This window comes from Pogoniulus pusillus, chromosome 42, assembly GCF_015220805.1.
Source record: "Pogoniulus pusillus isolate bPogPus1 chromosome 42, bPogPus1.pri, whole genome shotgun sequence".
Classification (NCBI taxonomy): Eukaryota; Metazoa; Chordata; class Aves; order Piciformes; family Lybiidae; genus Pogoniulus; species Pogoniulus pusillus.
Window position 1 is genome coordinate 4,724,183 of NC_087305.1, and position 17,321 is coordinate 4,741,503.

Below are 17,321 nucleotides of genomic sequence, written 5' to 3' on the forward strand. Positions count from 1 at the left end.
CCCTTCATAGGATAGAGCCAAGCAGGCTGGCAGAGAGCTCCAAGCTCACCCAGCCCAGCCTAGCCCCCAGCCCTGCCCAACCAACCAGACCATGGCACTCAGTGCCCCAGCCAGCCTTGGCTGCAACACCTCCAGCCATGGGCACTGCACCACCTCCCTGGGCAGTCCATTCCAGTGCCAATCACTCTCTCTGACAACAACTTCCTCCTCACCTCCAGCCTCAACCTGCCCTGCCTCAGCTTCAGCCTCTGGCCCCTTCTGCTGGCCCTGCCTGCCTGGCAGCAGAGCCCAACCCCACCTGGCTACAGCCTCCCTGCAGGCAGCTGCAGGCAGCAATCAGCTCTGCCCTGAGCCTCCTCTGCTGCAGGCTGCACCCCCCCAGCTCCCTCACGGCAGAAAGCTTCCAGCCCTCAGGGTCATTTTCGTGGCCTCCTACGGCCCAGGTCTAACTGTCCTTGTCCTTCCCTTGGGGGGTCCAGAGCTGGCCCCAGCAACGCAGGGAGGGACTCTCAGCAGAGCACAGCACAGGGGCAGAATCCCCTCCTTGCCCCTTGGTGCCCACGCTGCTGGGGACCAGCCCAGGGCAGGGCAGGGCTAGGGCTGGCAGCACTCAATGCGAACCGGCACAGCGCTGCCCGCAGCCCTCCCGCAGCCCCTGGGCCGCACGCCCACTCGTACCCCCGACCAATCACGACCACGCTTTAGTCCTTGTCACGCCCACACTCATCTATTGACCAATCACGACCACACCTCGTTCTTGGTCACGCCCCCCTGCCTGGCTGGCTGCACCGCCCACCACACGTCACGCCCCCGCGTTTATATTGACCAATCACCACCACAGCTCGCTCTTGGTCACGCCCCCTGCCCAGATGGCTCCACCGCCCAAAACTGGTCCCGCCCCCACGCTTATATTGACCAATCACGATCACACCTCGCTCTTGGTCACGCCCCCTGCCAGGCTGTCTCCACCTCCCAAAGAAGGCCACGCCCCCGGGGAATCCCTTCCCCGCCTACTCCCGGCAGCACCACGTGCGTGCGTGCGTGCGTCACGTCCGGCGGCGGGACCCGGAAGTGGCGCCGTGGCCGGTTGCTATGCGGCGCTGCGGCGGGAGGTGAGTGTGGGGCGGCCGCGGCCGCCGCTGCCCACTCCAGCTTCCTGGCTGGGAACGGGGAACGGAGGCTTGCTGCGGGGCTGGCCGTGGCTGGGAGGAGCGTGTCTGAACGCCCCGGGTGGGCCCCGGTGGCCGGGGGGGTGCCGCTGCGGTGGTGGGGAGCGGCGTGAGGGGCCGGGCAGGGCCGCGCCGCCCGAGCTCTGCTTTGCTGGGCCTGTGGAGCAGAGGTTTGGCATCCCCACGGCCCCGTGGGGCCTGTCACGCTGCGCGTTTCGCTCCCTGCGGCTTTGTGGGCCTCACTGGGAGCGGGAGCGGGCGGCTGCGGTGTGGCGGCGGCGCAGGGAGCTGGCGGCGCCTCGGGCAGGAGCTTTGGTAAGGGCAGGCCGCGGGTGGCAGAGCTGTGAGGGCAGCCGGAGGGGCCGGGGAGAGGGCGAAAAGCCCTGGCCTGAGGTGTCGGCGTTTGTGTGGTGATCTTTGCCTCGAAGCGGTGCTGCTGTTGCGTTGCTCCCGGAGTCTGCGCGGCGAGGATGAGCTGAGCAGGTGGCAGCAGGAGCTGAAGAGGCTCAGCTCAGCGAAAGCTTCTGCCGCAGCTGCTCTGCTCTCTCTGCCCGAACTCCTTTCCCTGAGCAGAGCAGTGCTGCAGGCAGAGTCAGCCTGGGCAGGATCAGCATCCAGCCAGGCTTTGAATGTGCCTGAGGGTGGAGATGATGCAGAGCAATCCCTTCCAGCGTCTCTCCGTCCTCCTGGTGGGAGGTTTCTGTTCGCTGAGTGTCCTGATGAGCTGCCAGATCTTGGGAGAAAACAGCCTCAGGTTGCAGCAGGGCAGGTGTAGGTTACACAAGCACAGAATGGGTTGGGTTGGAAGGGAGCTCAAGGCTCAGCCAGCTCCAATCCCATGGCATAGGCAGGGACAGCTCCTGCTAGAGCAGGGCACTCAGGGGTTCATCCAAGCTGGGGCTGAAGACCTCCAGGGAGGTTGTGGAGCACAGAAGCACCCAATGTGATCAAAGATCACATTGGGTGCTTCTGTGCTCCACAACCTCCCTGGGAAACCTGTGTCAGGATCTCAGCACCCTCAACCTGTGCCAGAGTCTCAGCATCCTCAACCTGTGCCAGTCTCCCCAGCCCTCCTATAGCCCCCCTAACCTCCAGCCTCAGCCTGCCCTGACACAGCTTCAGCCTCTGGCCCCTTCTTCTGTTGCTGCCTGCCTGGCAGCAGAGCCCAACCCCACCTGGCTACAGCCTCGCTGCAGGCAGCTGCAGGCAGCAATCAGCTCTGCCCTGAGCCTCCTCTGCTGCAGGCTGCACCCCCCCAGCTCCCTCAGCCTCTCCTCACAGGGCTCTGCTCCAGGCCCCTCCCCAGCCTTGCTGCCCTGCTCTGGGCACCTTCCAGCACCTCAGCATCTCTCTGCAATGGAGGAGCCCAGAACTGGACACAGCACTGCAGGGGTGGCCTGAGCAGTGCTGAGCACAGGGGCAGGAGAACCTCTCTTGTCCTTGACATATCTGCATTCAGGCAGGTGCCTCCTCTCCACTTCAAGCAGCCTCTCATCATTTGAGAGGTACTTCAGCACCTTTGCAGACCTACAATAAACTTCCTCTGTGTATTTCTTGGCTTGGGGAGCTTCTAGGCTGGACCCAGCACTCCAAATATGGTCTGGCCAGAGGAGAGGGGAAGGATCAGCTCCTTGGGTCTGCTGCTAGTCCTCTTTGGAAGGCTAAAAGATCATCTCTGTTTTCTTTGTCCTTCAGGAACAGAAGAGCCATGGCTTTGAGAAAGGCTGCTGTAGGCTGAGGTGGCTTGGCTGATGTCTGAGCACCAACTGGGCTTTCTCTCTGCTGGTCACACCCAAAATGGGGAGGTAAGAACCCCCAGAATGGGTAGATGAGAATCCCAAAGGAGCTGCCAGGGAACCTAATGTTAAATGCGTGGCTTGATGATGAATGAATTCAAAGATGGGAGCAGTGTCTTGAGTAGAATCACAGAACCAGGCAGGGCTGGAAGGGAGCACAAGGAGCAGGCAGTGCCAAGCCCCTGCCATGCCCAGGGACACCCTACCCTAGAGCAGGCTGCACACAGCCTCAACCAGCCTGGCCTCAAACACCTCCAGCCATGGGGCCTCAACCCCCTCCCTGGGCAGCCCCTGCCAGGCTCTCACCACTCTCCTGCTCAACAACTTCCTCCTCCCCTCCAGCCTCACTCTCCCCACCTCCAGCTTTGCTCCATCCCCCCCACTCCTGCCACTCCCTCACAGCCTCAAAAGTCCCTCCCCAGCTTTTTTGGAGCCCCCTTCAGGCCCTGGAAGGCCACAAGAAGGTCACCTGGGAGCGTCCTCTGCTGCAGCCTGCACAGCCCCAACTCTTTCAGGCTGTGCTCACAGCAGAGCTGCTGCAGCCTCTGAGCATCCTCCTGGCCCTGCTCTGGACACTCTCCAGCATCTCCACAGCCCTCTTGGCCCAGGGGCTCCAGAGCTGGATGCAGGACTCCAGGTGGGCTCTCAGCAGAGCAGAGCAGAGCAGAGCAGAGCAGAGCAGAGCAGAGGGGCAGAATCCCCTCCCTGGCCCTGCTGGCCACACTGCTGCTGCTGCAGCCCAGGCTCTGCTTGGCTCTCTGGGCTGCAAGTGCACACTGCTGGCTCCTGCTGAGCTTCTCCTCCAGCAGCACCCCCAAGTGCCTCTCCTCAGGGCTGCTCTCCAGCCTGGCACTGCCCAGCCTGGAGTTGTGCTTGGCACTGTCTCCACCCTGCAGGAGGAGGAGCAGAATCCCCTCCCTGACCCTGCTGGCCACACTTCTCCTGATGCAGCCTAGGCTCTGATTTGCCCTCCAGAGCAGAGCTAGAGCAGAGGAGCTAAAATGGTTTAAAATAGGTTCTGCTTGGTTTTTGGGGGGGAGATACTAAAGTCAAATTTCAAAGCAGATTATCCTCTTTGAATTTTAGGATCAGCATCTCCTGTTTGCTTCCTGCTTCTTGGCACTTCAGCATCTCACCAGTGGGATGTCCACGTGTCCTCAACACCACTTTGAGACAGATCCTGGTGATAGGAATTCTTGCTGCTGCAGTCTCCCTGCTCTATTACTCCGTGGTGCTCATCAGGAATAAGTATGGGCGAGCCTACAGGGACAAAAGGTTCCACAGGTGAGAGCTGGAGAGGGCCTTGGGGTGGGCAATGAAATGAGGAAGGACTTGGAAGTGTTAGAGCCAGCCCAGAGGAGATGCTGAGAGGGCTGCAGCAGCTCTGCTCTGAGCACAGGCTGAGAGAGTTGGGGCTGTGCAGCCTGCAGAGGAGAAGGCTTCCAGGAGAGCTTGGAGTGGCCTGGCAGGGTCTGAAGGGGACTGCAGGAGGGCTGGGGAGGGACTGCTGAGGAGGTGTGGGAATGGCAGGAGGAGGAGGAATGGGTTTGAAGTGGCAGAGGGGAGATTGGAAGTGGATGTGAGGAAGAAGTGAGGGTGGTGAGACCCTGGCACAGGTCTGCCCAGGGAGGTTGTGGAGCACAGAAGCACCCAATGTGATCAAAGATCACATTGGGTGCTTCTGTGCTCCACAACCTCCCTGGAGGTGTTCGGCACCAGGCTGGATGAGACCCTGAGCAACCTGTTCTAGCAGGAGGTGTCCCTGCCTATGGCAGGAGGGTTGGAACTGGCTGAGCTTTGAGCTCCCTTCCAACCTAACCCATTCCACGTAGTTTGGAGGCCAAAGAGAAAGCCCTGACAGGTCCTGTCTGTGAAAGATGAGGTGGATTAGAAGGGCTGTGGTGAGTAGGTCCAGAGAGCATCTCCTGCCCCTCTGCTCTGCCCTGCTGAGGCCACATCTGGAATGTTGTGTCCAGTTCTGAGCCCCTAAGTTCCAGAAGGACCTCAGGGAACTGCTTGGAAGAGTCCTGCCCTTCACTCTTCCTTTCTTGTGGGGTTCCTGCTTTGAATCTACTGTGGAGAAAAGCTTCTCTATGGAATTTCATTCCCATTTGAGTAACATTTAGGCCACATCTGGAATGTTGTGTCCAGTTCTGAGCCCCTCACTTCCAGAAGGACCTCAGGGAACTGCTTGAAAGAGTCCTGCCCTTCACTCTTCCTTTGTTATGGGGTTCCTGCTCTGAATCTGCTTCCCTATGGAATTTCCTTGCCACCTGAGTAACATTTAGGTCTCTTCCAGGTACCTTGCCAGAGTAACTGACACAGAAGCCACAGACACCAACAACCCCAATCTCAACTATGGCATCGTTGTGGACTGTGGCAGCAGTGGCTCCAGGATCTTTGTGTACTGTTGGCCCAGGCACAATGGCAACCCTCACGACCTGCTGGACATCAAACAGATGAGAGACAAAGCCAGGAAACCAGTGGTGATGAAAATTAAACCAGGTCCTGGGAAGAAATCAACCTTGGGGTTGGCCTCTGTGGGCAGAGAGGAGCCTTGGGGGTGGTTTTCTAGGGAGTGACTTAGCCTAACTTGGGCTTTTCCACGTGTCTGGGAGAAGGACACTTGGGAGTTGTCAGTGTGATACTGCTCCAGATCTCTTTGGGTCTGGTTTGCAGGCAGCTTAAGGTATGAGCCTGGCAGGTTTCTGGGTGGGTGGGAAGGGGAATTCTCTGTGGCTCAGGACAGTTGCTGGTTGAGTTCACAGGCTCAGAGGATGTCAGGGGCTGGAAGAGACCCCAAAGAGCTCATCCAGTCCAAGCCCCTGCCAGAGCAGGGCCACACAACCCAGCTCAGGGCACACAGAACACATCCAGACAGGCCTGCAAAGGCTCCACAGAAGGAGACTCCACAACCTCTCTGGGCAGCCTGTGCCAGGCTCTGGGACCCTTCCAGCCAAGAAGTTGCCCTTGTGCTGAGCTGCAACCTCCTGTGCTGCAGCTTCCATCCACTGCTGCTGCTCCTGTCCCAGGCAGCAGTGAGCAGAGCCTGTCCCCCCCTCCTGACCCCCAGCCCTCAGAGAGTTACAGACATTGATTCAATCCCCTCTCAGTCTTCTCCTCTGCAGCCTAAGCAGCCCCAGGGCCCTCAGCCTCTCCTCCCCAGGCACTGCTCCACTCCCCTCCTCATCCTCACAGCCCTCCCTTGGGCTCTCTCCAGCAGTTCCTGTCCCTCTTCACCTGGGGAGCCCCAAACTGAAGGCAGCTCTCCAGAGGAGGCCTCAGCAGGGCAGAGCAGAGGGGGAGCAGAACCTCCCTGGCTCAGCTGGTGCATCAGTACCTGGCTTTCTGTAAAGCCCTCTGGAGCAGTTCTGAGCCCAATCCACCAGCAGGGAGTTGGTTCTTGCAGGGAGGATGAGCCAATCCTAGCTGCATCCCTAGCAGTGATTCCCATGGCTTTGCCTTTGGCTTCTTGGTTCCTTCCCTGTTGGTTCTCCAGGTTGTCCAGCTCCCAGCTGAGCTGCTTCCCTTCTCCTTCTCCCTCTCTGCAGGCATTTCTGAGTTTGCCAGCTCTCCAGACAAGGTCAGTGACTACATCTCCCCACTGCTCAGCTTTGCTGCTGAACATGTGCCCCGTGCCAAGCACAAAGAGACTCCTCTCTACATCCTGTGCACTGCAGGGATGAGGATTCTGCCAGAAAGGTGATTTTCTGCCTCCTTTTCAGCCTTTTCCACCCCAGTCCTGCTCTGCCTGTCTCTTAACTCTGCCAAATGTGCTTTTGTTTTCCCCTCTGCAGCCAGCAGAAGGCCATTCTGGAAGATCTGCTCACTGATATCCCTGTGCAGTTTGATTTCCTCTTTTCAGACTCCCATGCAGAGGTGATTTCAGGGAAGCAGGAGGGTGAGCTCCATTCTGGTTCTCTTTATTGCTTTCACAATGCCTCTTGGGTTCATTTATTGACTGTTTGAAATGGCTTTTCAAACTCTAGGGTGATTAAGAGACCTAATCCCTAAGTTGCAACATATGGAAGGTGGAGAGGATCATCTGCTGGCATCTTCTGACTCAGCTAACTGTTTTCTAGTTAGCAGAGGGAATAACAGCAGTGTTCAGCAGGAATCTGAGTTGGTTTTCTCTGTCTGTGGGGAGGGAGGGGTAAGAATCAGGCATGAGGGATGGATGGAAGAGACTTGGCAGGGAAAAAGTGGTTTCTGATGGAGCTGTGTTTGGATCAGGTCACCAAGAGGGTTAAAGTCATAGAACTGTGGAATGGGTTGGGTTGGAAAGGACCTCAGAGATCATCTGCTCCTGTTTCCCTTCCCTCTTAACTAAACCAGGTTGCTCAAGGCCTCATCCAACCTGGCCTTGAACAACCTCAGGCAGGAGGCAGCCACAGCCTGTTCCAGGCTCTCACCACCCTCATCCTGAAGAACTTCCTCAGCTCCACTCTCACCCTGCTCTGCCTCAGCTCCAAACCATTCCCCTGGGCCTGGCTCTAGACCTCCTCAGCAAAAGTCTCTCTGCAGCCTTCCTGCAGGATCCCTTCAGCTCTTGGCAGCAGCTCTGAGGTCCCCCTGGAGCCTTCTCCTCTGCAGGCTGCACCCCCCCAGCTCCCTCAGCCTGTGCTCACAGCAGAGCTGCTCCAGCCCTGGCAGCATCTTTGTGGCCTCCTCTGACCTCCCTCCAGCAGCTCTGAGTCCTCCTCCTGCTGGGGACAGCAGCACTGGAGGCAGGACTGGAGGTGAGGTCTGAGCAGAGCCAAGGGGCACAATCCCCTCTCCTGCCCTGCTGCCCACACTGCTCTGCCTGCAGCCAGCACACAGCTGCCTGCTGGGCTGCAGGAGGGCACTGCTGGCTGCTGGGGAGCTGCTCAGCACCCAGCACCCCCAAGGCTCTTCCTTCAGGGCTGCAGGAGGGCACTGCTGGCTGCTGGGGAGCTGCTCAGCACCCAGCACCCCCAAGGCTCTTTCAGAGCTCTAAATCACTTTCAAATCACTTTTGCTTCAATGTACTGAATTTGGATTCAGAGCACTTGAGAGAGGAGGATGAGGAGCACTGATCAGGAACCTTTTACCTGTGAGGGGTTTCTATGATGCAAGCTGAGCAGGGATTATCCTCAGTGCCCTGCAGAAAGGCCTCTTTGTTTCAGGATGTTGTGTGTCAGAGATTCCTGAAGTGCCTCAATCCTTTTTCTTATCCACACAGGAGTTTATGCTTGGATTGGCATCAACTTTGTGCTTGGAAGATTTGAACACACAGATGATGGTGAGTACTGAACTGGGAACTGGATTTTAGGGAGCACTCCCAAATACATTCCTGCCACAGGGACCTGTTGGAGCAGGGCCAGAGGTGGCCACAGCAATGCTGGCAGGGCTGGAAGGGCTCTTTTATGAGGCTAGGCAGGGAGAGTTGAGGTTGTTCAGCCTGGAGAAGGCTCCAGAGAGACCTCCTGGTGGCCTCTCAGGGCTTAAGAAGCTCTGTTATGAAGCCAGGCAGGGAGAGTTGGGGGTGTTCAGCCTGGAGAAGGCTCCAGAGAGACCTCCTGGTGGCCTCTCAGGGCTTAAGAAGCTCTGTTATGAAGCCAGGCAGGGAGAGTTGGGGGTGTTCAGCCTGGAGAAGGCTCTGTGTGGCTGCAGAGCCTAGAAATGAACAGAGCTGTTCTCAGGCCAAGGAAGCCTAAGTGGAGGAGTTAAAAGGACAGTTTCAGACCCAGGCTGAAAACCTCTGCAGGAGTTTTGCCCTTTGCCTCGGGACGAAGCTGCTGTGGCCTCGGTTTTGATGTGAAGTTGCAACCCAAACCCAGAAGGGAAGCTGCAGCAGAGCACTGCTGCTGCAGTGCTGAGACTCTGCAACAGGTTGCCCAAGGAGCCTGTGGATGCCTCCTCTCTGGGAGTGTTCAGGGCCAGGTTGGATGAAGCTTCTGGCAGCTGAGTCTAGCTGAGAGGTGTCCCTGCCCATGGAGGGGAGGTTGGAGCAGATGAGCACTGAGATCCCTTCCGACCTGAGCCATTCTGTGAGCTCCAAGCTGCTGTTTTGTCCTCTGTGTGGCTGCAGAGCCCAGAAATGAACAGAGCTGTTCCCAGGCCATGAAAGCCTAAGTGGAGCAGTTAAAAGGACAGTTTCAGACCCAGGCTGAGAACCTCTGCAGGAGTTTTGCCCTTTGCCTCAGGACGAAGCTGCTGTGGCCTCGGTTTCGATGTGAAGTTGCAACCCAAACCCAGAAGTGAGGCCTTACCTTGGGGGTTATTTCTCACTGCCTTTCTTCTTCTCCCCAGAGGATGAAGCAGTCGTGGAGGTCCATGTGCCAGGCAGTGAGAACAAGGAGGCTATCTTCAGGAAGAGGACAGTGGGTATCCTTGACATGGGGGGAGTCTCGACCCAGATAGCCTATGAAGTCCCTAAAACTGTAAGCTTTGCCTCTTCACAGCAGGTTATTATCTGTGCAACTTCCTCCTTTTCTTTTGGGTTTATTTTAATGCATTCTCCTTGTTCTCTTTGTTTGGAGTTTGGTTTTCCTCCCCCCCCCCGCCTTGTTTTGTGTTGAGTCTTCCCCTCCATTTCCATCCCATGCCAAGACAGCAAAGTGAGGGAAGATGGCAGAGTCCTTCCTCAGCTCAGGGATTCATTTGTGGCTTCTTCATGCAGCTCAGTGGAGCTGGAGTGAGTTCTGTGTCTGTGTGCATGAAGGGATTTAAATGTGGGTTAAGCTTAGGAGGTTGTGTTTTGGTGCTGTGTGGTGGTCCTTGGGTAAGAGCTTCTGTGAGGTGTAGCCAGGCCACAGCTGGAGTCCTGGGTCCAGGTCTGGCCTCCCCAGGGGCAGAGGGACAGGGAAGTGCTGCAGAGAGTCCAGGGCAGGCTGGGAAGATGCTGAGGGGCCTGGAGCAGCTCTGGCAGCAGCAAAGGCTGAGCCCTGGGGCTGAGAGCCTGCAGGAGAGCAGCCCCAGAGGGCATCTGAGCAGTGCTGAGCAAGAGCTGAAGGAGCTGTGGGGGGCAAGAGCCTGGGGCCAGGCTCTGCTCAGTGGTGCCCAGGGACAGGGGGCAGAAGGCACAAATTCGAACCCAGGAGGTTCCACTTAAGGGAAAAATTCTTCACTTCAAGACTAGCAGAGCCCTGGAGCAGGCTGCTCACAGAGCCTGTGGAGCCTCCTTGTGTGGAGAGCTTCTAACCCCTCCCAGGCATTGTGCTGCTGGGCAGGCTGCTGGGGGTGCCCTGCTGGGGCAGGGAGGGTTGGACTGGATGAACTCCAGATCCACTCTAGCCCTGCTCTGCCTCAGCTCCAAACCATTCCCCCTGGGCCTGGCTCTAGACCTCCTCAGCAAAAGTCTCTCTGCAGCCTCCCTGCAGGATCCCTTCAGCTCTTGGCAGGCAGCTCTGAGGTCCCCCTGGAGCCTTCTCTCCCCCAGCTCCCTCAGCCTGTGCTCACAGCAGAGCTGCTCCAGCCCTGGCAGCATCTTTGTGACCTCCTCTGGCCTCTCTCCAGCAGCTCTGAGTCCTCCTCCTGCTGGGGACAGCAGCACTGGAGGCAGGACTGGAGGCCCCTCTCCTGCCCTGCTGCCCACACTGCTCTGGCTGCAGCCAGCACACAGCTGCCTGCTGGGCTGCAGGAGGGCACTGCTGGCTGCTGGGGAGCTGCTCAGCACCCAACACCCCCAAGGCTCTTCCTTCAGGGCTGCTCTCAACCCACTCTGCACTCATCCTGGAGCTGTGCCTGGGATTGGCCTGCCCAAGCTGCAGGAATCATCTCCCATTAACTTCAGGAGAAATGGCCTAGAGCAGGACTAGCAGAGAAGCTCTCAGGTTTGCCTCTCAACTCTGGGCATTGAAGTGCAGAGCAGATTGCCTCAGCTCAATTGGAGCCAGGAAGAGTTGTTCATGGTTGTTGTTGTGTCACCTTTAGCACATGGTTGATGTTATTTACTCCTCTCCTTGGTGCTTGTGTTTCCTGCAGGAGGAAGTAGCCAAAAACTTGCTGGCAGAATTCAACCTGGGCTGTGATGCTCATCAGACTGAGCACATCTACAGGGTCTATGTTGCCACCTTCCTTGGCTTTGGAGGAAATGCAGCACGGCAGAGATATGAGGACAGCCTCTTTGCCAGCACAGTGCTCAAGAACAGGTAGCTGGCTGCAGGCACTGGGATGTGGGTTCTCAGCATCACCAGGCTCACTGACCCCCTATCTGAACACCAGTGCTGCTGTCCCCAGCAGGAGGAGGGCACAGAGCTGCTGGAGGGAGGCCAGAGGAGGTCACAAAGATGCTGCCAGGGCTGGAGCAGCTCTGCTGTGAGCACAGGCTGAGGGAGCTGGGGGAGAGAAGGCTCCAGGGGGACCTGAGAGCTGCTGCCAAGAGCTGAAGGGATCCTGCAGGGAGGCTGCAGAGAGACTTTGGCTGAGGGTGCCCAGAGCCAGGCCCAGGGGGAATGGTTTGGAGCTGAGGCAGAGCAGGGTTAGAGTGAAGTTGCCATCCCTGGCTGGGGCACTGAGTGCTGCCATGGTCTGGTTGGTTGGGCAGGGCTGGGGGCTAGGCTGGGCTGGCTGAGCTTGGAGCTCTCTTCCCCCCTGCTTGGTTCTCTGATTTCCAGGCTGTGCTGCACAGAGTGCTGCAGGCTCTGGAGATGAGGCAGCTCTGTGTTGCTGTTGGGTGTTCCTGATGTGGTTCCTCTGCTTGCTCTCTCTTGCAGGCTGCTGGGCACACAGACTGGGCTGACTTCTGATTCCCCTTACCTAGATCCCTGCCTGCCCCTGGATGCTGAGGATGAAATCAAGCAGAAGGGGCAGGTCCTGTACCTGCGGGGGACAGGAGACTTCCAGCTCTGCCGGGAACTCATCCAACCCTTCATGAACAAGACCAATGAGACCCAAACTTCTCTTAATGGGGTCTACCAACCTGCTGTGCACTTCCAGAACAGTGAATTCTATGGCTTCTCAGAGTTCTACTACTGCACTGAGGATGTGCTACGCATGGGAGGGGATTACAATGCTGCTAAGTTCACTAAAGCTGCAAAGGTAAAGTCTGCCTGGGAGAGGCTTGGACCAGTGCCATGCTGCAGGCTGCTGGAAAGCTGCTGACTGGAAAAAGAGGACTTGGAGGTGGATGAAAGGGGTTAAAGTGGCAGGGGGGAGGTTGGAACTGGATGTGAGGGAGATGTTGCTTGCAGTGAGGGTGGTGAAAGACTGGCACAGGTTGAGGGTGGTGAAAGACTGGCACAGGTTGAGGGTGCTGAGACCCTGGCACAGGTTGCCCAGGGAGGTTGTGGAGCCTCCCCCTCTGGAGACCTTCCCCCCCTGCCTGTCTGTGCTGCTGTGTGCTCTGCTCTGGGTGCTCCTGCTCTGGCAGGGGGTGGTTGGACCTGGCTGAGCTTTGGAGGTCCCTTCCAGCCCCTGGCACTCTGTGGTTCTGAAGGCAGAAGCAAGGCTAAAACCTTCCTCTTTTGTTCTTTCCCCTCTGCCTCTGAAGGATTATTGTGCCACGAAGTGGTCTGTGCTGCGGGAGCGCTTTGACCGGGGGCTTTACGCCTCGCACGCTGATCTCCACAGATTGAAGTAAGTGCTTTGTGTTTGTTCAGCACATTCAGTCAGCCACACTTGGCCAGGGATGGAGAGGTCGAGGTGATGGCCAAATGATCCAGTTAATTAACTGGTGGAGAGGTGTGAATAGGACCTTTAAATATTGCATCAGCCAAGGGGAGGGAAAAAATAACCAACCCCAAACCGCTCACGATTGCATCCTCTGAGTTCTAAGCACTGCTCTGACCTTCTGCCACTCTCTGCCCCTAGGTACCAGTGCTTTAAGTCTGCCTGGATGTATGAAGTGTTCCACAGTGGCTTCTCATTTCCTGTCACCTACAGCAATCTGAAAACAGCTCTGCAGGTTTATGACAAAGAGGTGCAGTGGACCCTGGGGGCCATTCTCTACCGAACGCGCTTCCTGCCGCTGAGGTACCAGCTCTGCTCTGCAGGGGCTGCCGAGAGCAGCTGGGTGGAAAGTGGGAAGGGAATAAGTGTGGTGATAGCAAAGCAGCTGATAGGTAGAGGGAGAGGAGATGCAAGGTTCTGCAGCTGGGTGGAGGCACTGCCAAGCACAACTCCAGGCTGGGCAGTGCCAGGCTGGAGAGCAGCCCTGAGGAGAGGCACTTGGGGGTGCTGCTGGAGGAGAAGCTCAGCAGGAGCCAGCAGTGTGCACTTGCAGCCCAGAGAGCCAAGCAGAGCCTGGGCTGCAGCAGCAGCAGTGTGGCCAGCAGGGCCAGGGAGGGGATTCTCCCCCTCTGCTCTGCTCTGCTGAGAGCCCACCTGGAGTGCTGCATCCAGCTCTGGAGCCCCTGGGCCAAGAGGGCTGTGGAGATGCTGGAGAGTGTCCAGAGCAGGGCCAGGAGGATGCTGAGAGGCTGCAGCAGCTCTGCTGTGAGCACAGCCTGAAAGAGTTGGGGCTGTGCAGTCTGCAGAGGAGAAGGTTCCCAGGTGACCTTCTTGTGGCCTGCCAGGATCTGAAGGGAGCTCCAAAAAAGCTGGGGAGGGACTTTGGAGGCTGTGAGGGAGTGTCAGGAGTGGGGGGAATGGAGCAAAGCTGGAGGTGGGGAGAGTGAGGCTGGAGGAGAGGAGGAAGTTGTTGAGCAGGAGAGTGGTGAGAGCCTGGCAAGGGCTGCCCAGGGAGGTGGTAGAAGCCTCATCCCTGGGGGTGTTTGAGGCCAGGCTGGCTGGGGCTGTAAGCAGCCAAGTCGAGTTGAGAGGCAGAGGCCCATGGCAGGGAGGGTGGAGCAGATGACCTCAGAGCTCTCTTCCTGCCTAGGCCATTCCATGAGGTTTCAGGTAGTTTCAGTGATACTTTCTAAAGACTCTTGCACTAACTCTGCTCTGCTGAGGCCACATCTGGAGCATTATGTCCAGGTTTGGGCTCCCCAGTTCAGGAGACACAGAGAGCTACTGGACAGAGTCCAACAGAGGACCCTGAAGATGCTGAAGGGCCTGGAGCAGCTCTGGGAGGAGCAAAAGCTGAGCCCTGGGGCCTAGAGCCTGCAGAAGAGCAGCCCCAGAGGGCATCTGAGCAATGCTCAGCAAGAGCTGAAGGAGCTGTGGGGGGCAAGAAGCTGGGGCCAGACTCTTGTCAGTGGTGCCCAGTGCCAGGCCAAAGGGCAGTGGGCGCAAAGTGGACCCCAGGAGGTTGCGTGTGCAGAGGAGGAGGAAGTTGTTTGGTGTGAGGCTGCTGAAGGTCTGGAGCAGGCTGCCAGAGAGTTTCCAACCCCTCCTGGGCACTGTGCTGCTGTGGGTGCCCTGCTGACTCCATGGTCCCCAGAGGTCCCTTCCAACCCCAAGCTCTGGGTCCCTGCGCCAGCAGCGCTCTGTGCCGAGGAGGATGGGGAGGCCTGGTTGGGTTTGCCCCTGGTGCCTGCTATGCCTTTTGGTTTCCACACAGAGACATCCAGCAAGAGAACTTCCGTGGCAGCCACTCCCACTGGAGGAGCTTCTCTTTCGTGTACAACCACTACCTGTTCTCTGCCTGCTTCCTGGTCGTGCTGCTCTCCATCCTGCTCTACCTGCTGCGCCTGCGCCGCATCCACCGCCGCATGCTGCGCAACTCCTCCTCCTCCCCTGCCCTCTGGCTGGAGGAAGGCCTCCCACCACAGAAGATCCCAGGGCCCTGAGGAGATGCTGTGATGGAGATGTGCTTTTGTTGGACTTGCTACACACACACACAAAGCCATTTTTGCCTCAGGGTTCCTCCTTTTTGTCCCTTTCAACCATCCCCAAGCAGCAGCTCGCGCCGGAGCGTTGCGATGCGGCTGGACTTTGGGAGGGATGCAGCTGGACTTTGGGAGGATGGGAGAAGGTGGTCAGCTTGGCTTAGTCCCATCAGGCACCATCTGCCTAAAATCACTCTTGTTATCACTTTAGTTTTTAACATGTTGCACTTTCTGTGTGTCCTGGGGTGAGCAGGAGCTGGCTGGCAGCTGGTGAGTAGCAGCGGCATGAGCTCAGCGGGGTCAGGGAAGCAGAGTGTGAGTGCTGGGTCAGGGTGAGTGAAGCTCTGAAGGAGGTTTTCTTTCCCTTGCCAGCTTCCACAGCTGCTGTCACCTCTCAATTCTAAGTCTCCTCCAAGTCCAAGAAAAGAAAATGCAGTGAGAAAACCAAACCTTTTAGGTCAGCTTTGGTGCTCTGCAGTCAATGTCTTGATGGGAGAAGGCAATTCTGGTGCACCCAGTGCTGTGCTTCCACAAACACTGCTCCACTTTGGGGTTTTCATTTGGGAGAGTTTCCCCTTTTTGTCTTGGAAGCTGGAAGGCTGCATGGGAGTGCAGAGGCCAAGGGGATGAGATGGAACAAGGCCCAGGGCAGGGTTCTACACTTTGGCCACAACAACCCTAAGCAGCTACAGGCTGGGGCCAGAGTGGCTGAGAGCAGGCAGGCAGAGAGGGCCCTGGGGGTGCTGGCAGAGAGGAGCTGCAGAGGAGGCAGCAGTGCCCAGGTGGGCAGCAGAGCCAATGGCATCCTGGGCTGGCTGAGGAGCAGTGTGGGCAGCAGGACAAGGGAGCTGCTTCTGCCCCTGTGCTCAGCACTGCTCAGGCCACCCCTGCAGTGCTGTGTCCAGTTCTGGGCTCCTCCATTGCAGAGAGATGTTGAGGTGCTGGAAGGTGCCCAGAGCAGGGCAGCAAGGCTGGGGAGGGGCCTGGAGCACAGCCCTGTGAGGAGAGGCTGAGGGAGCTGGGGGGGTGCAGCCTGCAGCAGAGGAGGCTCAGGGCAGAGCTGATTGCTGCCTGCAGCTGCCTGCAGGGAGGCTGTAGCCAGGTGGGGTTGGGCTCTGCTGCCAGGCAGGCAGGGCCAGCAGAAGGGGCCAGAGGCTGAAGCTGTGTCAGGGCAGGTTGAGGCTGGAGGTGAGGAGGAAGCTCCTGGCAGAGAGAGTGATTGGCACTGGAATGGGCTGCCCAGGGAGGTGGTGCAGTGCCCATGGCTGGAGGTGTTGGAGCCAAGGCTGGCTGGGGCACTGAGTGCCATGGTGTGGTTGGTTGGGCAGGGCTGGGGGCTGGGCTGGGTGAGCTTGGAGCTCTCTTCCATCCTGCTGCTTCTCTGATTCTAAGCAATCTCCCCAGGGTGGCCACAGTCACTGAATCCTTTTGCTTTCTGTTTCCTAACCCTTCAGAGACCTCCCTCAATCTCCAGCAAGCTGAAGAGAACTGGAACATGCCTCAGCTTTTGCTCCTGCTCAAGTCAGTCCTGCCCCAGTGTCTTTTCTTTGTGGAGTCCTCTGGGTTGTTTTAATTTATATTTTATTTAAACCAGGTTGATTTTACTTGAAGGTGAAATTGTCCACGATTAAAAGTGAGATTTCTATGAGCTGCTTTGGGCTGTGGCTGGTTTGGTGCCCAGGGTCATTTCTGTTCTCACCAGATCCAGTTGGTGAAAGTCTCTTCTCTTCTAGGTGTGAGCTGCTCTGGCTCCAGTGCTGGGTGGCAGCTTTGGCAGTGGCACTGAGGCACCCTCAGCAGGTTTGCTGCTGCCACCAAGTTGTGTGATGCTGTGGACTCCCTCCAGAAGGATCTTGACAGGCCTCAGGAGTGAGCCAGTGCCAGCTGCAGGAGCTTCAACAAGCTGTAAGGTGCTGCAGCTGGGGCAGAGCAGTTAAGGCACAGCTCCAGGCTGATTGCAGAGTGTGGGTTGAGAGCAGCCTTGAAGTAAAACAGCCTTTGGGGTGTTCCTTGCACCTTGGCCTTTGCTGTGTTGAGGCTGACAGATGTGTGACTCCCTTCAGGAGCTTCAAACCCTAGGGAGGAGGCCCAGATCTTCAGCAGCAATCAGCTCAGGGCCAAGCCTAGGTGTGTTTTACAGGGGTGCTGAGCTTTTTGGTGCCTGTGTCTGCAAAATGACCTCTTAGCTGCTTTGAAAACTGCCTGTGGTGCCCCAGGAATCAGCACTGCAGTGTCAGAGTGGTGAGGTTTGGGGGTGTTTCAGTCTGGGTTATTTTTACCTCTCTCAGGGGGTGTGGAAGAGAGGCTGAGGGGGTTGGGGCTGTGCGGGCTGGAGCAGAGGAGGCTCTCTGGTGACATTGTTGTGACCTGTCAGTATCTTAAGGGGACTACAAGGAAGCTGGGGAGGGAGTTTGGAGGCTGTCAGGCAGGGATAGGACTGGGGGGAATGGAACAAAGCTGGAAATGGGGAGAGTCAGCCTGGAGATGAGGAAGAAGCTTTTCAGCAGGAGGGTGCTGAGAGCCTGGCAGGGGCTGCCCAGGGAGGTGTTGGAATCATCACCCCTGGAGGTGTTTGAGGCCAGGCTGGCTGAGGCTGTGGGCAGCCTGCTCTGGTGTGAGGTGTCCCTGCCTGTGGCAGGCAGGTTAGAAGTGGCTGAACCTTGTGGTCCCTTCCAACCCTG

General features: G+C 57.7%; 1 protein-coding gene across 3 annotated transcripts; it reads left to right on the top strand.

Annotated features, from left to right (window-relative positions):
- The first annotated feature begins 1,040 nt into the window (after positions 1 to 1,040).
- On the top strand, positions 1,041 to 16,288 carry ENTPD4 (ectonucleoside triphosphate diphosphohydrolase 4). 3 transcript variants are annotated; one of them, XM_064175566.1, is made up of 14 exons: positions 1,041 to 1,112; positions 2,865 to 2,974; positions 4,052 to 4,249; positions 5,265 to 5,470; positions 6,517 to 6,667; positions 6,763 to 6,866; positions 8,169 to 8,228; positions 9,239 to 9,393; positions 10,913 to 11,079; positions 11,644 to 11,968; positions 12,420 to 12,505; positions 12,740 to 12,901; positions 14,373 to 14,910; positions 16,095 to 16,288. In XM_064175566.1, exons 2-13 carry the CDS (start codon positions 2,967 to 2,969, stop codon positions 14,599 to 14,601), a joined length of 1,851 nt encoding a protein of 616 aa, XP_064031636.1. In that variant the 5' UTR covers positions 1,041 to 1,112; positions 2,865 to 2,966; the 3' UTR covers positions 14,602 to 14,910; positions 16,095 to 16,288. The 3 variants fall into 3 exon arrangements, with proteins under 3 accessions (XP_064031636.1, XP_064031638.1, XP_064031637.1); XM_064175568.1 differs by having other exon boundaries at positions 9,239 to 9,369; XM_064175567.1 differs by lacking the exon at positions 1,041 to 1,112 and adding an exon at positions 1,176 to 1,484.
- Positions 16,289 to 17,321: the final 1,033 nt, after the last annotated feature.